Raw genomic sequence first — 15967 nt, forward strand, 5'->3', positions numbered from 1 at the left:
AAAGTTTGAATTCCAAAGTAAGAACGAAGTCATATTCAAGCACTTTTTTCAAACATTTCAAGATGAATTTCAAGCTTTTCCAGCACTTTACCGCCATGGTTCATCAAGTACATACAGTATACTGATGATTGCACTTCTTAGTCACAGTAAATAAGATGTTAGTGTGCTTTCAATAAATACAATTCTGATTCATGACAGCATTATTTAGGAGGGTGACGCATTTAAAAGGAAAACACAACAAAGTGGGTTTCCTCTTTATTTGGTTGCATAATATGTCCCGTTTGTAAATTGGCTACATAATCTTAATTTCAAGCAGTTAATAACACTTTATATTAAAATGTTCAAACCTTTAGAACCCTTTTATTCTAATTAATACAAACTCCTTTGATTGGCAATGTCACATTTTTACACTAACACCATTTTATGGATTTCTAAGGTGCGAAAAAAGACAATTGACGTGCCGACAGCAAGAGGATTATTTTTACCGTAGTGCAAGTGGCAGGCGAGGGGGGGATGGGTGAAGAGGAGGTGGTGGAGGTGGGGGTGCTGCTGGAGTGCTGGAAGATCTCGTCCTCCAGCTGTCCGGGTGGGGAGGTGGCGACCAGCGTCTGAGCTGCAGGAGACACAGACACAGGGGGGGGGGTAAACAGCATGATCAGTTTTATAACGGTTAGTGAAGTTAGTGTTTTCCCATTAAGGTTAAGGATAATGAAGAGGAATATTTAAAAAGAAGAAGGGGCAATACAGCCTGTTCCATTGTTAATATGTCTCTGTCATTTCAATGTGATTAAAGAGTAGGCTTCACTAACATTATTATTTTTTATTAAACTGGTCAAATAAGATTCAAGAGTTTCTGACTTGTGTGAGCCAAACATTCCCAATAACTCCAGCGCAGAAGATCAGAAGTTCATATGTATTGAAAAACAGCTTGCACAGCATGTTTTATGAGACATAATATTCTGTTAAATCTATATTTTTCAGAGATTCCCCTAAAACGATTTTCACTGCGGTCAAAAAATGAGTTTCTCTCCTGCTTGCCGCACACAAAGACACTGCTGTATAACACACTCCAGCTCTTTCTGGACTTACTGAGCTCGTCCAGGTCCAGGTCGTCGTAGAGAAACTCGTTCTCCTCGAAGTCTGGATCCTGCGACGAGTCCAGGTAATACTCCACATCATCCTTTATTAAAGACAGGACAAATAAAAAGATGGATTACATGGCTCAGTCAGGCTGTCATTAGAAATATTAGGAATGATGATAATGCTCTGAAAAGAACATTGTGTGCAGTTTTAACAAGGAAAAGGAAGGCAAACAGGAAATAAGCTGCACCTACAATTTCAAAAACAACAAATATTTGGGATACTTTGTTTTATGAAGACATGAGCGCACCTTGATCTTCCTGACGGAGTCCACCTGCACTGAGTCGTTGTCCAGCATCCTCAGTATGGTCTCCAGCATCCGGATGTGGTGACGATGCTTTTCGATGAACTTCTTCAGCTCCTCAATCCGGTCCTGATTCTGCACAGGAGTGTGGGGGGGGGGGGGGGGGGCGAAAAGGTGTTAATATGATACCAAACCGTCTGCAGTATTTTATTCTCACAAAAGTGGATTAAAGAGCTGCCAACAGCATAAGAAAGTCACCACGATGGGTCTCATTGTTGAAATGTATTATTTGTTGATTCAGCTGGCTTTATATCCAGATAACAATGAATTATATCACTTTAATATTTGAAATAAAAATTAGCTTATTCTAATATGAAAGCACAAACATAACACTCACTTATTCCTTGAAAAAGGCATTTAAATAAACATTTGTACAATTGAAAGGTGAACACACAGAAGTGAGGAAACATGTGAAAGGTTCAGCGGTTACATGTTCACTTTATGCATCATGAAATAGACAAATAATCACAGCACCACTTCTGATTTCAATAGTTCATTCACACATGTCCGAAAGCTTTTTGACAAGTTTTCTGTATTAAGTTTAGCCTTTTTCTCTACTTGTGGTTTTTAATGTGAGTTTTTTTGACAAATCTAAAACACTATCTGGGTGTTTCTGTGGGATGAAACCTAAAGAACAGGAACACGTGGAGCTCTTATGGTGACTGGCTGAACTGATGTGATTACAGTAACACAGCGGCTCCAGCACTTTACGTTGTTGGGCTGCAGCTGGCCTGCATTAGTGGAGGCAGCAGAGTGGAACAGATTCATGTGTTTCAACATAATATATATGAATGCTGCCCCCGCACATGTCGGGGACATGGGGACGTCTGTGTGCTGAGTGCATACATGCGGGCTCTAAAAGGCTACATCTAAAGTCCCAATGTCACAGTGGGTCCAACATTAAAGGGATGTTCTGCAGTGGGGTTGTATAACACAGTACTCTACAGTAGGTAGAGGTCAGCACGCACAAGTTGCCGCCAAACGTTTAAAATCTATATTTTATACCAACAGTTGTTAGGTGTTTTCAAAGATCTGGTGAAAGTGCTCCATATTCAGACGGAGACATGCGGAGATTTCTACTGCCTTAATCAAAGCTAAAAGTAGTAGTACCGTTCAAATCTTAATGATACCCATCCCTAGTTGTCAGGCTCTCTTCAAAGCAACCAGACTCCATTGAAAGAATTGTGATTTAATCTTTGGATAGAGGTTGTTATGGTGTGACTTTTGCCAAACAGAACTAATCCGTTAATACACCAAGGTCACACAAGAAGACAAACAAACTGATCGAGTGTTGCTCCTGCAAGCCAAAAGAACTGTTTTGTCTCAATGGAGTCTGGTTGCTTTGAAGAGAGATCAGATATATTAAATGGTAAAGACACATCAGTTAATATATCATTTTAGGTGGCTTAAAAGATGGTCAGCTTCTGCCTCTTTGCACAGAAGAACACTGCTGAACGCAATGTGCTGCAACTCATTTTAGCTTCTCCAAATTAGCCCTCCAAACCTAAGACTAAGGATAGTGACCTCATACAACACCACTTCAAACTATGTGAACTACCCTTTTAAGTAATGCGGACACTCAAGATGGAGGTTGAAAATGTGTAGATGTGGAGTCCCTGTATATTTCCTTCTGCATGCTTCATCCTCAACGCCAGATAAAAGAAAAAGACTTTGAGAAAAGCATTCATGAAAAGACAAATGTAACTTTTTCCTTTTCTTTCGCCCCTTATTGGTCTCATTTTAGAGCCTGTGTGTAAAACCAGAAACCCATTTCAGTATTTGAAGATATAGCTAACAATACCAGTAACACAGAGGCATGAACCCCTCTGGGTCTCATTTATATAACAAAAAGTCCTTTGCCAATTACAGAGAATGAAATTTGATGCCATAAAGAATAATTTCAGTGACGTAAGAATCTTTGTGTCACTGCAGGTAGGAGGTATGAGTGCCGCTCTTCAAATGCCTTGTCGTCCATTATAAAGCCAGATAAGTTGTGCTATAAATGAGGCCCCCGGAGAGTGAAAGTGAAAGAAGGACACATTGTGTGACCTCCCCAGCACAGAGAGATAACAGAGGAGAGAGGTCTGACTGACTGTACCTGGGTCAGCTATACACAGAAAAAGAAGACAGATGATAAAGGGATCAGAGGGGGAGGAAGGACCCACCTCTTTGTCTCCTTTCTTTTTCCTGGTCTGGACTGAGAGGGACTCCACCTCGCTCTCGAACTGGTCCACCTGCATGTTCAGCGTGTCTATCGTATTCTGGAGGAGAACAGGAGGAAGAGATAATGAATGGTTGGACATTTTTTGTGCACTTAGTTTGATATCAAACTGACAGAATGAACAATGTTTGAGAAACTATTAATGGTAGCGTTGTGAAATTAATGTAGGATTCATTTCAATCATTTGACCTTAATGCAGCAGCTTAAGATACTTATTTATATAATTATGATTTGTGTATCAATTTAAAGAACAATTATTTTCAGACATTCTTTTCTTTCTGTCTATTTGTTTTATGGGTTTATCAATTCAATGTTTGGACTTTAAAAATGTAGAAAAACATATTTACGCTATAAATGAGTAACTCTCCCTTCACATTACGGTGTGTCCTAATATCTCACCATGGTTTTAAAATGAGTTAACTATGTAGGAACCATAAACAGCTGCCATGTATTCATGCAAGAGGCTGCTGGTTAATACGGTTTTCAGTCTTTGTTTTTGTGAAAGTTAAGACAGTGTTTTGTCTATTTTCCACTTTTATTTTACTTTCAGTTCCAGGTTTTGTTAAAAAACCCAGCACCAGTTAGGAGTGAAGTCACCTCTCCTTTTTTAAGGATACAGTGTCATTTAGTTGCATTAAAGTGGGAACATTGAGGTCCAGTTCTACTATCTCATTGTACCTGTATAATGACAATAAAGGATTCTATTCTATCCTCACCGTTAGCCAGGTGCCGACCTCCTCCTTCTCCTTCTGGGCGGGGTCCACCTTCTGGGCCAGACCCAGCCCTTCTTTAGAGTACGCCTTCGTCTTGGTTTCTCTCTCCACTATTTTGAACCGCTCCATTTGCTGCAGGCAGACACAAACAGAGACAGAAAGACACACAAATTATGGATTACATAGAAATGAAAACAATCATTAAAATCTACAAGCAGAAAAGGTCACAGCAGATCTTTTGATAATACAAGAATAAGGAATATGAAGAGAAATCTACTTTATATTGAAAAATATCTGGAAATATCTGATTTTTATAAATGTATCTGTCGTTTTAATAGTCTTAGCTAAGATAGAGCTTTTCATTTGGAGAAATCAGCAATAATGAATGGAAGTGGCACAATAGGAGCTAATAGAATAGCTAGTGAAGCCAGTGATTCAAATCAATCAAAACTGATGGACTGAGGACTTAAAGTGTAACTTCTGCATCCTTAAACCTGGACCCTGATTTCCTGAGTTATTGTGGCTGAGTTTTTTCTGAAAGGCTCAGATTGTTCTTGTGATAGTCTGACAACTTAACGAAAGCACCCTAAAGACAAATACAAAGTTTTGCTTTATGTTTGTGCCTAACCAGGCGAGGAGAAGAAGTCTTATTCTGAAATGTTGCCGGAAGACAACAGAACATGAGTGAGAGTTGGAGAAGTGTGCGGGTGGTGTCAAAGTTTGTTGTGAGGGAGAACAGAAATCATAGATTAGTATTATCTAAAAGATTTTCAGGTTTTAACAAAAGTTATTCTCAGGCAAAACTTGGATTTCTCTGTAGGGTCCCTTTCATAATGTTGTCAAACACTTTTGCGTCAGTGGGAAAAACAAGAACTTTTAGTGGACCGATATTAACGATGGGGAATTGCCTGATAGTATTACAATGCAGCGCTCTCACTGAAATTGGACTAATTGCAAAAAATGTAAACACTAACATTTGGGGAAATAAGGAAGAAAAACCCCCCTAGTTTTTCATTAAGAAGACCCTTAGGACAACTCTAAATGTAATAGTTATTCTGTACATCTGTATCTATGTGTAGTACAGTCTGATGTTCCTTTTTCCGTGTCATGACAAAATGTTTGGAGCAAACCCCGGCTGCTTCCTGCAGGACGTGTCATTTCAGATCGACCGACTAAACCACAGGAAGTCCTGAAGAGCGGCTTTGGGATGAAAACCAACTCATGGAGTTCAGAGGGAGCTGGCGAGGAGCTGGCGAGGAGCTGGCGAGGAGCTGGCGAGGAGCTGCGTCTCTCATTGTGAGGGCAGGTGGCTCATATTCAGGCCACTCAATAACCCTCATCAGGGCTCGTCGGGGGGGGGGGGAGCTACGCTTAAGAACAGGTGTTCAGTATCGGACCTGCTGCCATGTTTACCAGCTCTCTGTGAAGAACGCTGTAATGAGCCTCTCCTGTGTGCAGGTCTTTCTTTAAAGGCTTTCTGAGAAATTATTTTGGCAACATCTTCAGTCCTTGATGATAAAAACTCAAAAGAAAAGTAAAGAAAAGCTCTGGATCAAAGCCAGGGATGATTTATTGATGATTCATTTTATTATACATGATATACTGCAGATTTACAGTACAATCCCTTTGGCTTTTTCTCATTTTAAAACCCACAATATGTAGAATTCATGAATTTGCTTTAGTGTGAGTAGGGGAAGCTTTTATCTAAGGACAAGATGTATGTGAACATAAAAAATGTGACTATAATAGGAACTACTTTATAGGACTACTATAGGATATAGGGTTATTTGGAGCCTATTGGGAAATGTATTGTTGAAGTGATTTAAAACATTCCAATGGATGTATTTTATATTTTAGCTGTGGAAATTACTTTTGACAGATTGAACAGAAGTTGAATGCAGTTTCTCAATGGAGAATAAAACTACTGACTCCTTCTTCCTGAAGACAATAGAGTGGTGCAGGGATGACGCATTTACCCGGAAATAAACTGCGCATGGGTTCCCTCTACAAAAAAGCAATGGGATTTCTCCATAGGATTTTGGAAAATAGCTCGAAATAAGGTCTGTGGAAACGAACCTGTTTGATAAATGCATGTTTTGTTCAGCCGGATAATATCCACATGTCTACCCTACTTTTATCATTTTCTAATCATAAATCTAATCGCCAGAAGCAAAATGCTAACGTCTTCACAACAAACTGAAACCACAAAGTGTCATTGAGAAATATAATATAGCATGATATTATTGTTTGTTAAAAAGACAAAAGCTAAGACTTCCTCTCCCATGCGCTGCTCATTGTTTAAAGTCCAGTTATGACTATGTTGAATTCTCATTCTAGAGAGTTTTCTAGAAAAATAAGGAGGACGCTGACCTTGTATATAAGATATATCAATTATGGCGAGAACATGGCGCCCGTATACAAGATGGCGCCGCGGACATAAACTACAACGCGACGTCTGAGCTCCGTAAAAACAAAGCTGTCTATGTCTCACAGTAATTTTTATGTTTTTTGCGAAAAGAAATATTGTTTTCTGGCATCATTTTTAAATGTTACGGGGAAAATCTGCACTTTGGTATGAGGGCTCATAACGAAAGTAAGAAGGCGAAGCGCCCCTGTTACCTGGTTTAGACAAAACCATGTATCTGCATATGAATAGGGATGGGTATCGTTAAGGTTTTAACGGTACTACTACTTTTATCGATACCGCTTATCGGTCCGGTGCTTTAACGGTACTTTCATCGGTTCTTTTGGAGAAAAAAATAAGGTAAACTAACTAAACAAATTGTGAACAAAACTAACATTGCTTTTTATTTAAGTTAAATACATAATATTTCACATCAAAAGAAACAACAATGTTTTAACAAATGGTATTAAATAATCTGATGACAGAATTGTAAACAGAACAGCTGAAACTTTAACAAAATGAATAACTCAGTTACCTCTAATCATTAACCCATGTTTGTATAATTGAGTTAACTCCGTGTGTTGCTGCTAGCATACATAACACCTGACGTGGAAACGTTACTCGTGGATGGGGTTATAGAGCTACTAGAAAGACAGTCGAAAACGGTGCATTTCTCCGTCTGAATGTGGTGCACTTTTGCTAAATGTTTCGACAAATTGCTCGTGTTACCGCCCTTACATGCTAAACTCTTATTGCACTTTTGGTAGTGAGCATTGTCCACATCGAGACGGGTAAAGTTTAACCACACCTCGGAGCGCGTTCCCTCCGCCATCTCCTCCGTGTGTGTGTGTGTTGCTGCATGTAGCAGCTGCGTGTGTGTAAACTGCCCCGCCCCCTCGCACACAGACGGGGGAGAGAGATCTCTCGTCTGGATTGGAAAGATCGAAAATACTAAAGAGACGCATTTTGCAGTCTTTTTGCGTATTAGAAACGGAGTTGGCGACACTAAAACTGCAATAAAATGTTTGTGTAGCAATAATACATACGAGATATATTTTTTACATGTCTCCAGTAACAATAAAGACCGATAACGTTGGAGCTTAACGGTACCACGGTCTTTAATAATTCAGCCCCGGGGCCCGTTTAATACCGGGGCTCGGTACCCATCCCTAGATATGAATGCAGATAAATGTAACTACAAAAAGGCAAATTGTCATCAGATGATAGCCAATGAGATTATATTGCATTTTGGCAAATGTGTCTGGCTTCTTTTCCTTTCCAGGTGGAAAAAAGCATTCAGACAGAGCCCACTCAAACTAAAAGGACCTCAAATGGAAACCAAAACTCTTCTGATACCAAAATGTACCAACATTCTGCATTCATATACCAAAGTAGACAGATATAGAGATCAGGTCAAAATACTGCACAGGTAAAACATTGCAGTGAAACTGGAATAACTCCAAGGTCCAAACTGAACTTTAAAAATAACATTTTTGGTCGAAGAATTTTACAATAAAAATAAACATTTCAGGAACCTGTATAACACACTTTATATTATATTGGCTAATATATTTTGGTAAACAAAAGGCTGATCAATGAAAGAGTTATTGTAATTGTCCTAGATAGGATATCAGTCATTCCTAATCGTGTATATGACCTGGAGAATGTCAAATCCAGTTTCTTTTTTGTTCTCCATGGCTCCTGCAGGAGTGTGATAATGAACATATTGTGTCCTACTCACCGTTTCTATGAGTTTGCGGTTCTCTACTAGCTGCCTTTTGTCTTTGATCTCGTTGGAAGCCACCCACGTCTTGATCTGGTCTCGAAGACGCTAGGGGAGCAGAAGAAGAAGGAGAAGAGGGAGAGGAACACAGCAGGGGGGGAGACGGAGAGAGAGACAGGTACACGAGTGAATACATGCAGAGACTCGTCCTCAGCAGTCACGGACGGTGAACTTGGTGTCTACACGCTGCAAACATGCTTGGCTTGGAGTTTGGTCCTCATGGTAACCCTCTGGCTGACCATGATGATATTTAATCCTTGACTCTAGCAGCACGCACACACACCTCTTTGTGGGGGCAGGTCAAAAATCTATGTCAGCAAACAAATTTGATGTTTTCCAATTCCATGGTGAACGCTGGACCAGACCTCAACCTGCTCATTCTGGCTGAAAGAAACCTCATACACCTGGTTTTATCTTTATCTGGATATCCAATGAAAATGGTGGAAAATATAAAGTGAGTATTGGATAAAAAGGAAATCAAATCATCTATTTTGGTAATTGGTTTAATGGTATTCTTAACCCACAAAATGGTCACGTTGTTTAATCTCAATTTCTGTATGGCATGTTTTCTCAAAGGGTGAATGAAGAATCATAAATAGAGAAAGGTCTTGATTTAAATAAATGGATACCGCAACTCAACTGAAAAGAAGTCTCAGTAATCCAGTGGTGCCGAGTGCTCACTACTTCTCAAACACATGCATCTCCTAAAACCTTACTATATAATACATTTCTAAAGAAATAGTCTCACACTTGAAAAGGCCGGCTTCTCACCTGGATGAGTCCAAAATACACGTGGAATATTCTGCATGAGTTGTGCGAGTTTGCTAGGAAATGTTTCAATATCGTTTTGCTTTTGTTAAACGTAGCTCAATTTACTTAAATTCATGAAGACCTTTCTCTTTTTTTCCATTCTTCATTCACCGTGGAGCCGTGCAGAAGAAAGGAAAACGGGTCATTTTGTGGGAGAAGAAGTGTTTTTCTCTCTGCCTTTACCTGTAGCTTTTTAATCTCTTTCTTGAGGTCTGCTTCATATTTCTCCTTCTGATTTGCGTTCGCTGCATTGTGAAGCTGAGGAGGAAAACAAACCGGAGGGTCAGACAAGTACTCGTGCATAAACAAAACAATTATTGTCCTTGTTTATTCATATATTCTGTAAACATTAATAATGACACAACTCTAATCAGTCTGCCAATCAAGTACTTTTCAATTCTGTTGTTTACCTTAGCTTTGTGCTATCAATTAATGTCATCATAACTCTATTGATCTGTGCAGGGAAATTAAGTTGGTTGCAACAGTGACTATTAATTAAAGAACAAAGATAAACATCACACCAATTGTATAATAAAATAAGCTATTAAATCAATACAAGTCATAAAAATACAACATTGGGGGTAAGACAAGCCTCTATGACTCAATTAGCTTTGTAGTGATTAGCGAAAAACTGCAAAATACAAACACAGCTGCACAATAAATACAGGATATAATGAAGGAAAAAGGGCAACTGGGATATAAAACACCAACACATTGTGCCTCTTCATTAGCAGAGCAGATTTACAGTGTGTGCCTCTGTGCTGCTGCTTTAATAACAGCTCAGATTATAGTCAGTATCAGGAGAAATGTGCACCCTGGTGTGGTGGTGGTAGGATTATTTTAACTACTGTGACTGTAGCAGCCTTGGTCTTGGCCAACAACAATGGTGAGAGAAATTAAACTCAGAAGTAGATGAGGAAATAGAGTCAATTAATGCAGCAAAAACAAACAATTTCAAAAACACTGACATTTTTTTATTTTCAAAAAAAACATTTACTTTGGATAGATGTCCTTCACTTCTCCAAATCTTGCCCTTAATAAATGAAATAAATGTACAATCCACAGATGAAATGACAAGGGTTGTATTCCCTGAGCTTAACAAACATACAGACAATAAAGGGTTCAAAAATGTTGTTGATTGGCACACATTTAATCAATAACAGTTTTGTTAATCAATCATTATGCCAATATTCTCTGGTTCCAGCTTTTCCAATGTGGAATCATGCTGGTTAACCAAGTCTTTAAAACATTTCCCACGATTATCTTATATTTTAAAGACTTCCGGTTCCAGATATTTTTCAGACATTTTTGACGAGCAATGGGAAATAATTCTGCTCAATTTTCATTATTCAAAAATTCAAAAAAATATTTTGTCTTACAATCTTAACAATCAATAGAAAATATATGAATCAATTTTTAAGTCTGAAGAATGATGCTTCCTTACCTTTTGCCAAATGTCTTCAAACTGTTCGACTCCTTCCGCTACTTTTTTCAGACATCGATCTATTTCACCTGCAGGAGAAGAGACGAGAAGAGCAGAATAACAGAAGGGAATAGAGAGTGAATATAGAAACTTCAAACACACGGCTAGTCTCAAGAAGCAGATTTTATGATGTACACATTATCATAATTAGCCCATGCATTTTTATGTTATGGCAAAAACATACAGGGACGTTTGTACACTAAAATCTAATCCTAGAGTCCAGGGATGTTCGCCAAATTAGAAGAAATGTGTGCTAGTCGCTCCTGAGAAATCACGGTCAGAAAGATTGGCCAGACCTAAGGTCACAGCGACCTTGACCTCTTACCTATGCCCATGAAAACCCATTTGGTTTATCCTTGAATCCAAATGGACGTTTGTGCCAAATTAGAAGAAATCTCAATATAACCTTTCTGGGAAATCAAGTTCAAGAGAATCTTACATCTAATTGGGATGGACAACCCAAAACAACCCCTTATTGGCAAGGAGGTATAAAAACTCAATTACATTTAGTAAGTAATTACATTTTTATGGTAAAGTAATCTAGGGAAATGTTTCTGAACCAGGCCACTCCTGTTTCATATAACCCATACACAAACAACAAACTCTCCACATTAGCAGAGCATTTACAGAATTGTGTTTGACATCCTCATGAAACATGCATATCTTAAAAGGAACATCATGCTTGTAAGCGAGAGGGAACACACAAACATATCTCCTGTGCACACTCAGCAGAACCCGCTTTATTAGCAGGCTAAAAACTAATGCAGTCTAACACAGCAGCCCTGCCATAAATCCTTCATGAAGGTTTTAATGTGGAGTTTGTTTCAGAGAGGGGGAGGGGCATTCAACTGTAGCATCATCATGGAGGATGCGGTTTGCATTAAATCGAGAGGTTTCTGTTATTTTAGTTTCAATTATTTAAATGCCAAGTTAGTCGCGAAATGTTGAATTTGCCCCCAATGAAGTAGGATGTCCAGAAAACTAAAATGTAGAGAGATACTCTATACCAGAATCCAAACCATGGTATAACCCAAACACAGAACAATTCTTTACATTTACTTCAACATCTACGCCTTAATAACCATGTGCATACTGTTTGTTCTTAGGCAGTTAAACAGGTCATTGTTACATCTCTAGTATCGATTATATATTGTTGCGAAAATATCTCCTTAAAACATGATTCATACAAGAATATATTTGAACAAACCTTGATTGCATCACAATACCTTCACCCAATACATTTTCTGTACATCTTGAGCACCTAATAATGCTAATAGGGCCTCCCTCTGCTAACAACTGATGGCGAGGCATTCTACAGGTTTTGACTAACAGAAATATTGTTTTCTGGCTTCACGGTAAGAGGGTGCATGGTGCATTATGTGATGGTGGAAATCTGCCCGATTAAAATTAGGAATTTCTGTCATCATAAATCTGTGTATAATAATAAGGATAGCAAACTGACGTGTGTTCCCATCAGCGAAAACACGTCAGTTTGCTATCCTGGCTCCAAAATGGTGGAATGAGCTCCCCATTGACATCAGGACAGCAGAAAGCCTACACATCTTCCGGCGCAGACTGAAAACTCATCTCTTTCGACTCCACTTGGAGCAATAAAATTACTAACAAAGCACTTATATACTAATAAAGGACAGGTTTATCTAAAGCCAGTTGAGTAGCACTTGAAATGTTTTGGCTCTATGAAACCTGATGTACTTATATGATTCTGTTTTCTTCAAGTTTGTATCTTCTTGGTCAAATGCACTTATTGTAAGTCGCTTTGGATAAAAGCGTCAGCTAAATGTAATGTAATGTATAATTGTTGTTAAAACCATGTTGGATAATAAGTTCCTTTTTCAAGACACTGACAAACGTACCAACTCGTAACACCATAGATGTAGCCTCTCAATACTGCTGCTATTGTATTTGTGTTGTTCTGATTGTTATTTGATCAATTGGCGTGACTTGAATGCAGCTGCTGGGCTAGTGAAGAACAGACTTAGTTGTGCAAACAAACTCTAGTTTGCCCTTAAACAGCCTTGATGTTAAGACTCTGCTGCGGGTGAGTTATTTTTAGATAAAAGTCTACCTCCTCTGTAATAATACATTACATTTTGACAGAGCCTAGTTGGTGCTTGATCATCTTTCTCCATGATTTAGTGGAGGTACATGTTGTGTTTTTATCATGACAGTTGGAGCATCACAGGATCTCACGTGAAGGGATGAGTGACGCTGGCAGTGAGGAATGAGGCCTGTCAAAAAAGTAGCTTTTCAGCCTGGAGCGACAAACGTCCGTTAAAAATGATATCAAAGTTAAGAAAAAATGTCTGACAGCAGAACCTGGAGGTCTTCACACAAAGCTGTGGGTCAGGTTATGAAGCTTGTTGTGAGAAAGTCAAGCTAACGTGCGTTATCATCCGAGTCCTGTGAACTGTTGCACGCGAGTCAGCTCCACTGCTACGCTAACACGTTTGAGTCCCCTTGCAGGATAACTAGGTGCATTTAATGGGTAAGTGAATATAACCCAATTCATCTGCCAAAAATAACCCTAAAATGTTTAACTGGAAAAGACTGGAAATCCATGAATTCTTTTTTTTAGGTTGTTTGGTACAGATCCTAATAAAAAAAAAAAAAGAGTATTTTTAGATTTTAAAGATCACACTATGTTCATTTGTATATGTTTTCAATGATAAAGTGAATGATGTTCCAAAAATGACCATTCCATCTTAAACTGCAAATCATATCCCAATTGCTAATGAAGCCCTTATTCCATTTTTTCTTCATTTGCTCTTATTTGAAAAGGTTAAAGGGTAGCAAGGCCATCATGTTTAAGCTTTACCAGATGTATTTCTGACTCTCTGGAGCCAACAACCTGGCAGGATAACATTACTCAGTAAACAAGTAAGTGTTGGCGCTTTTTACTTTTGTTTACCAGCCATGCAACCTAGCAGTGTGAAAATAAAAGTACACTTTTCCTCCTGAGGTCACATCACACAACATGCAATACGAAGCCGCAGTAGGTGTGATCAAATGAGCTGATTACACTCTTTTGTTTTTGTAACCTTCTTCTATTACAAGGCTTAGTTGAGTACTCGATTCTGATTGGGTAATTTGGACATTCAGTGGTCTGCTCTTTTCGATAGCAGACCGTTGCCAAGGACGCTTTGATCACGGGGCCATGTGCAGGCATATGAACCGGCAGAAATAAGTCTGTTTAGGATTGTAGAGAGCACAAAAATGTCGATTTGTGATGCTGAACTGTCCCCAAGAGAAGTAGAGAGGTTAAATACACAGAGCTGGAGGGGAGAGAAATCTGCAGAAGAAAAAAGACAGGAAGTGAACACTAAATGGAACACGGTAAGGGCTCTTACATTGTTAAACGAGCGGTAATGGAAGATAAATGTGAACAGTCTTGGACAGTTAGTGGGCAGAAAACCTGGATCAGTACTGCTGTGGTTTAGATGCTCAGTTCTTACCGTTGCTACGAAGTACAACCAACCGTGTTGCGTTTGCAGGGTTTTTTAAACAATAAAATCATTTCAAATGTATATATAGTGGGTCAAGTGGTTGATTTGTTTAGTAGGTAGCCGTGTAATAAGCGGTTGGGATACCGGTCCCCCTATCAGCGGTTTTTTTCAAATCATCCCGGCTCGCTGTACATTATCCCTTACATAAGATGCCATAAGGGGACTTTCCGATCACAGACGCTGTTATTATTATTTTGTAGTTCAATTATTTTTCCATCACTGTGACGGTAAACGGTTTCCTTTGTGGTAAACCAGCCTGAGACGTAATCAGAACACAACAATTCCTAGTTTTCATCAGTTGAGTTGTTTGATGGGATGGAAACCTCACCTTGTAGTTTCCTTTTATCGGCCATGACTGATGACTAGGATGATGTCTTCATGCCTTCTTTTACTGCAGAAAACACAGAGGAAAAATGGTTAATGTATGTATTTATTGTTTTCATTAAACCTTTGATCCTTAACATCAAGAATATGAAATGATATGCACCAAGGAAACCTTTACAATGACAGACAGAGATTAGGTAGAGATGAGAAGTGGGAGACACAAAAGGGATATATTTTAGAGTTAGCTGCACTGAAGTGTCTTTGGGCAACGCACTGAATCCCTGATGATCCCCGACACCAACATTGACCTTTATACTCCAAAACAACCCAAGAGGAATTACCTGTAACTAAATTAACCATCCTACCTTGGACACTTTCATAGTCGTTTGGATACATTGTGACGTTCTGCTTTTTACTTAAATGTTTTTAGACAACACCAGAAAACAGTTGGAACTTGTTGCATTGAATGCATCACTTGGCTGTAAAGTTGTTATGAACAAATACATTCTCACAGCAGATTTGAAGGGATGGACATGGGCCGGACCAAGAAATACAAGTGCATGTAGGAAATGTATGACAGAGTACATTACATAGAAATACTTTCTTCATTATATAGTTGAGAGTCAGCAGGTTTTCAGACTGTACTTGATAAATGCACAAGTGAAGCTTAAAGTCTCTCTTCACATGGAATCACTGTCTTCATTTAGCTTTAATTCAACCATTTAAGTCTTAATAGCTTCAGTTCATTGTGCAACAGAATAATAAGTAGCTACTCCTACATGCAGGCAGACATGTGGCTTGGGTACTCTTAAGGGTTCTTGAAGGAGTTATGCTTTAGTTTCATATCATTTTTTAATGTGGTGGAGGTTGCATTAACAAGACAGAAAGGCAGTATGTTTTAAGACTAAAAAAAAGACTTCTCAAACCTTGCAACAATTCATTATATATTCTCTGTTCTCAGTAGTCCTTGCATTTTCTTGTATGTATCGCCATGATGAGTAGAATAGATATCATTGGTAAGCTTACACACTTATTTTTGATCATTTTAAGGTATCCTGAGCATGTCCCCGGTTCAAGTCTGACCTTGAACTTTTGTTTATGCTATTTTAAATCATGTCACTCCTCTAAAGCTTAAAAAAAAGGTGCCCAAAATGTCCATATATATATATACATCGAAAAAAAAAAATCATATAACTCACCCCTATGTGATAATGACATCAAAATGATGTATATCAATAATACTGCAATATATAATAAGGGA

General features: G+C 38.7%; 1 protein-coding gene across 5 annotated transcripts in view; it reads right to left on the minus strand.

Moving 5' to 3' along the window:
• The window catches only part of cnot3b (CCR4-NOT transcription complex, subunit 3b), a 31993-nt gene that overhangs the window by 14883 nt on the left and 1143 nt on the right, over window positions 1-15967 (minus strand). For 3 of the 5 annotated variants that reach the window (XM_034124568.1, XM_034124566.1, XM_034124567.1), the window contains exons 2-11: window positions 14711-14773; window positions 10820-10887; window positions 10373-10408; window positions 9559-9633; window positions 8524-8613; window positions 4382-4510; window positions 3610-3705; window positions 1391-1519; window positions 1090-1180; window positions 486-613 (exon numbers count right to left, since the gene is read on the minus strand). In XM_034124568.1, coding sequence (XP_033980459.1) covers window positions 486-613; window positions 1090-1180; window positions 1391-1519; window positions 3610-3705; window positions 4382-4510; window positions 8524-8613; window positions 9559-9633; window positions 10373-10408; window positions 10820-10887; window positions 14711-14735 — 867 coding nt within the window. In that variant the 5' untranslated portion in view covers window positions 14736-14773. The remainder of the gene's footprint in view (window positions 1-485; window positions 614-1089; window positions 1181-1390; window positions 1520-3609; window positions 3706-4381; window positions 4511-8523; window positions 8614-9558; window positions 9634-10372; window positions 10409-10819; window positions 10888-14710; window positions 14774-15967) is intronic. The other 2 variants (XM_034124570.1, XM_034124569.1) reach the window with 1 other exon arrangement.

The sequence above is a fragment of the Trematomus bernacchii genome, unplaced genomic scaffold, assembly GCF_902827165.1.
Source record: "Trematomus bernacchii unplaced genomic scaffold, fTreBer1.1, whole genome shotgun sequence".
Lineage (NCBI taxonomy): Eukaryota > Metazoa > Chordata > Actinopteri > Perciformes > Nototheniidae > Trematomus > Trematomus bernacchii.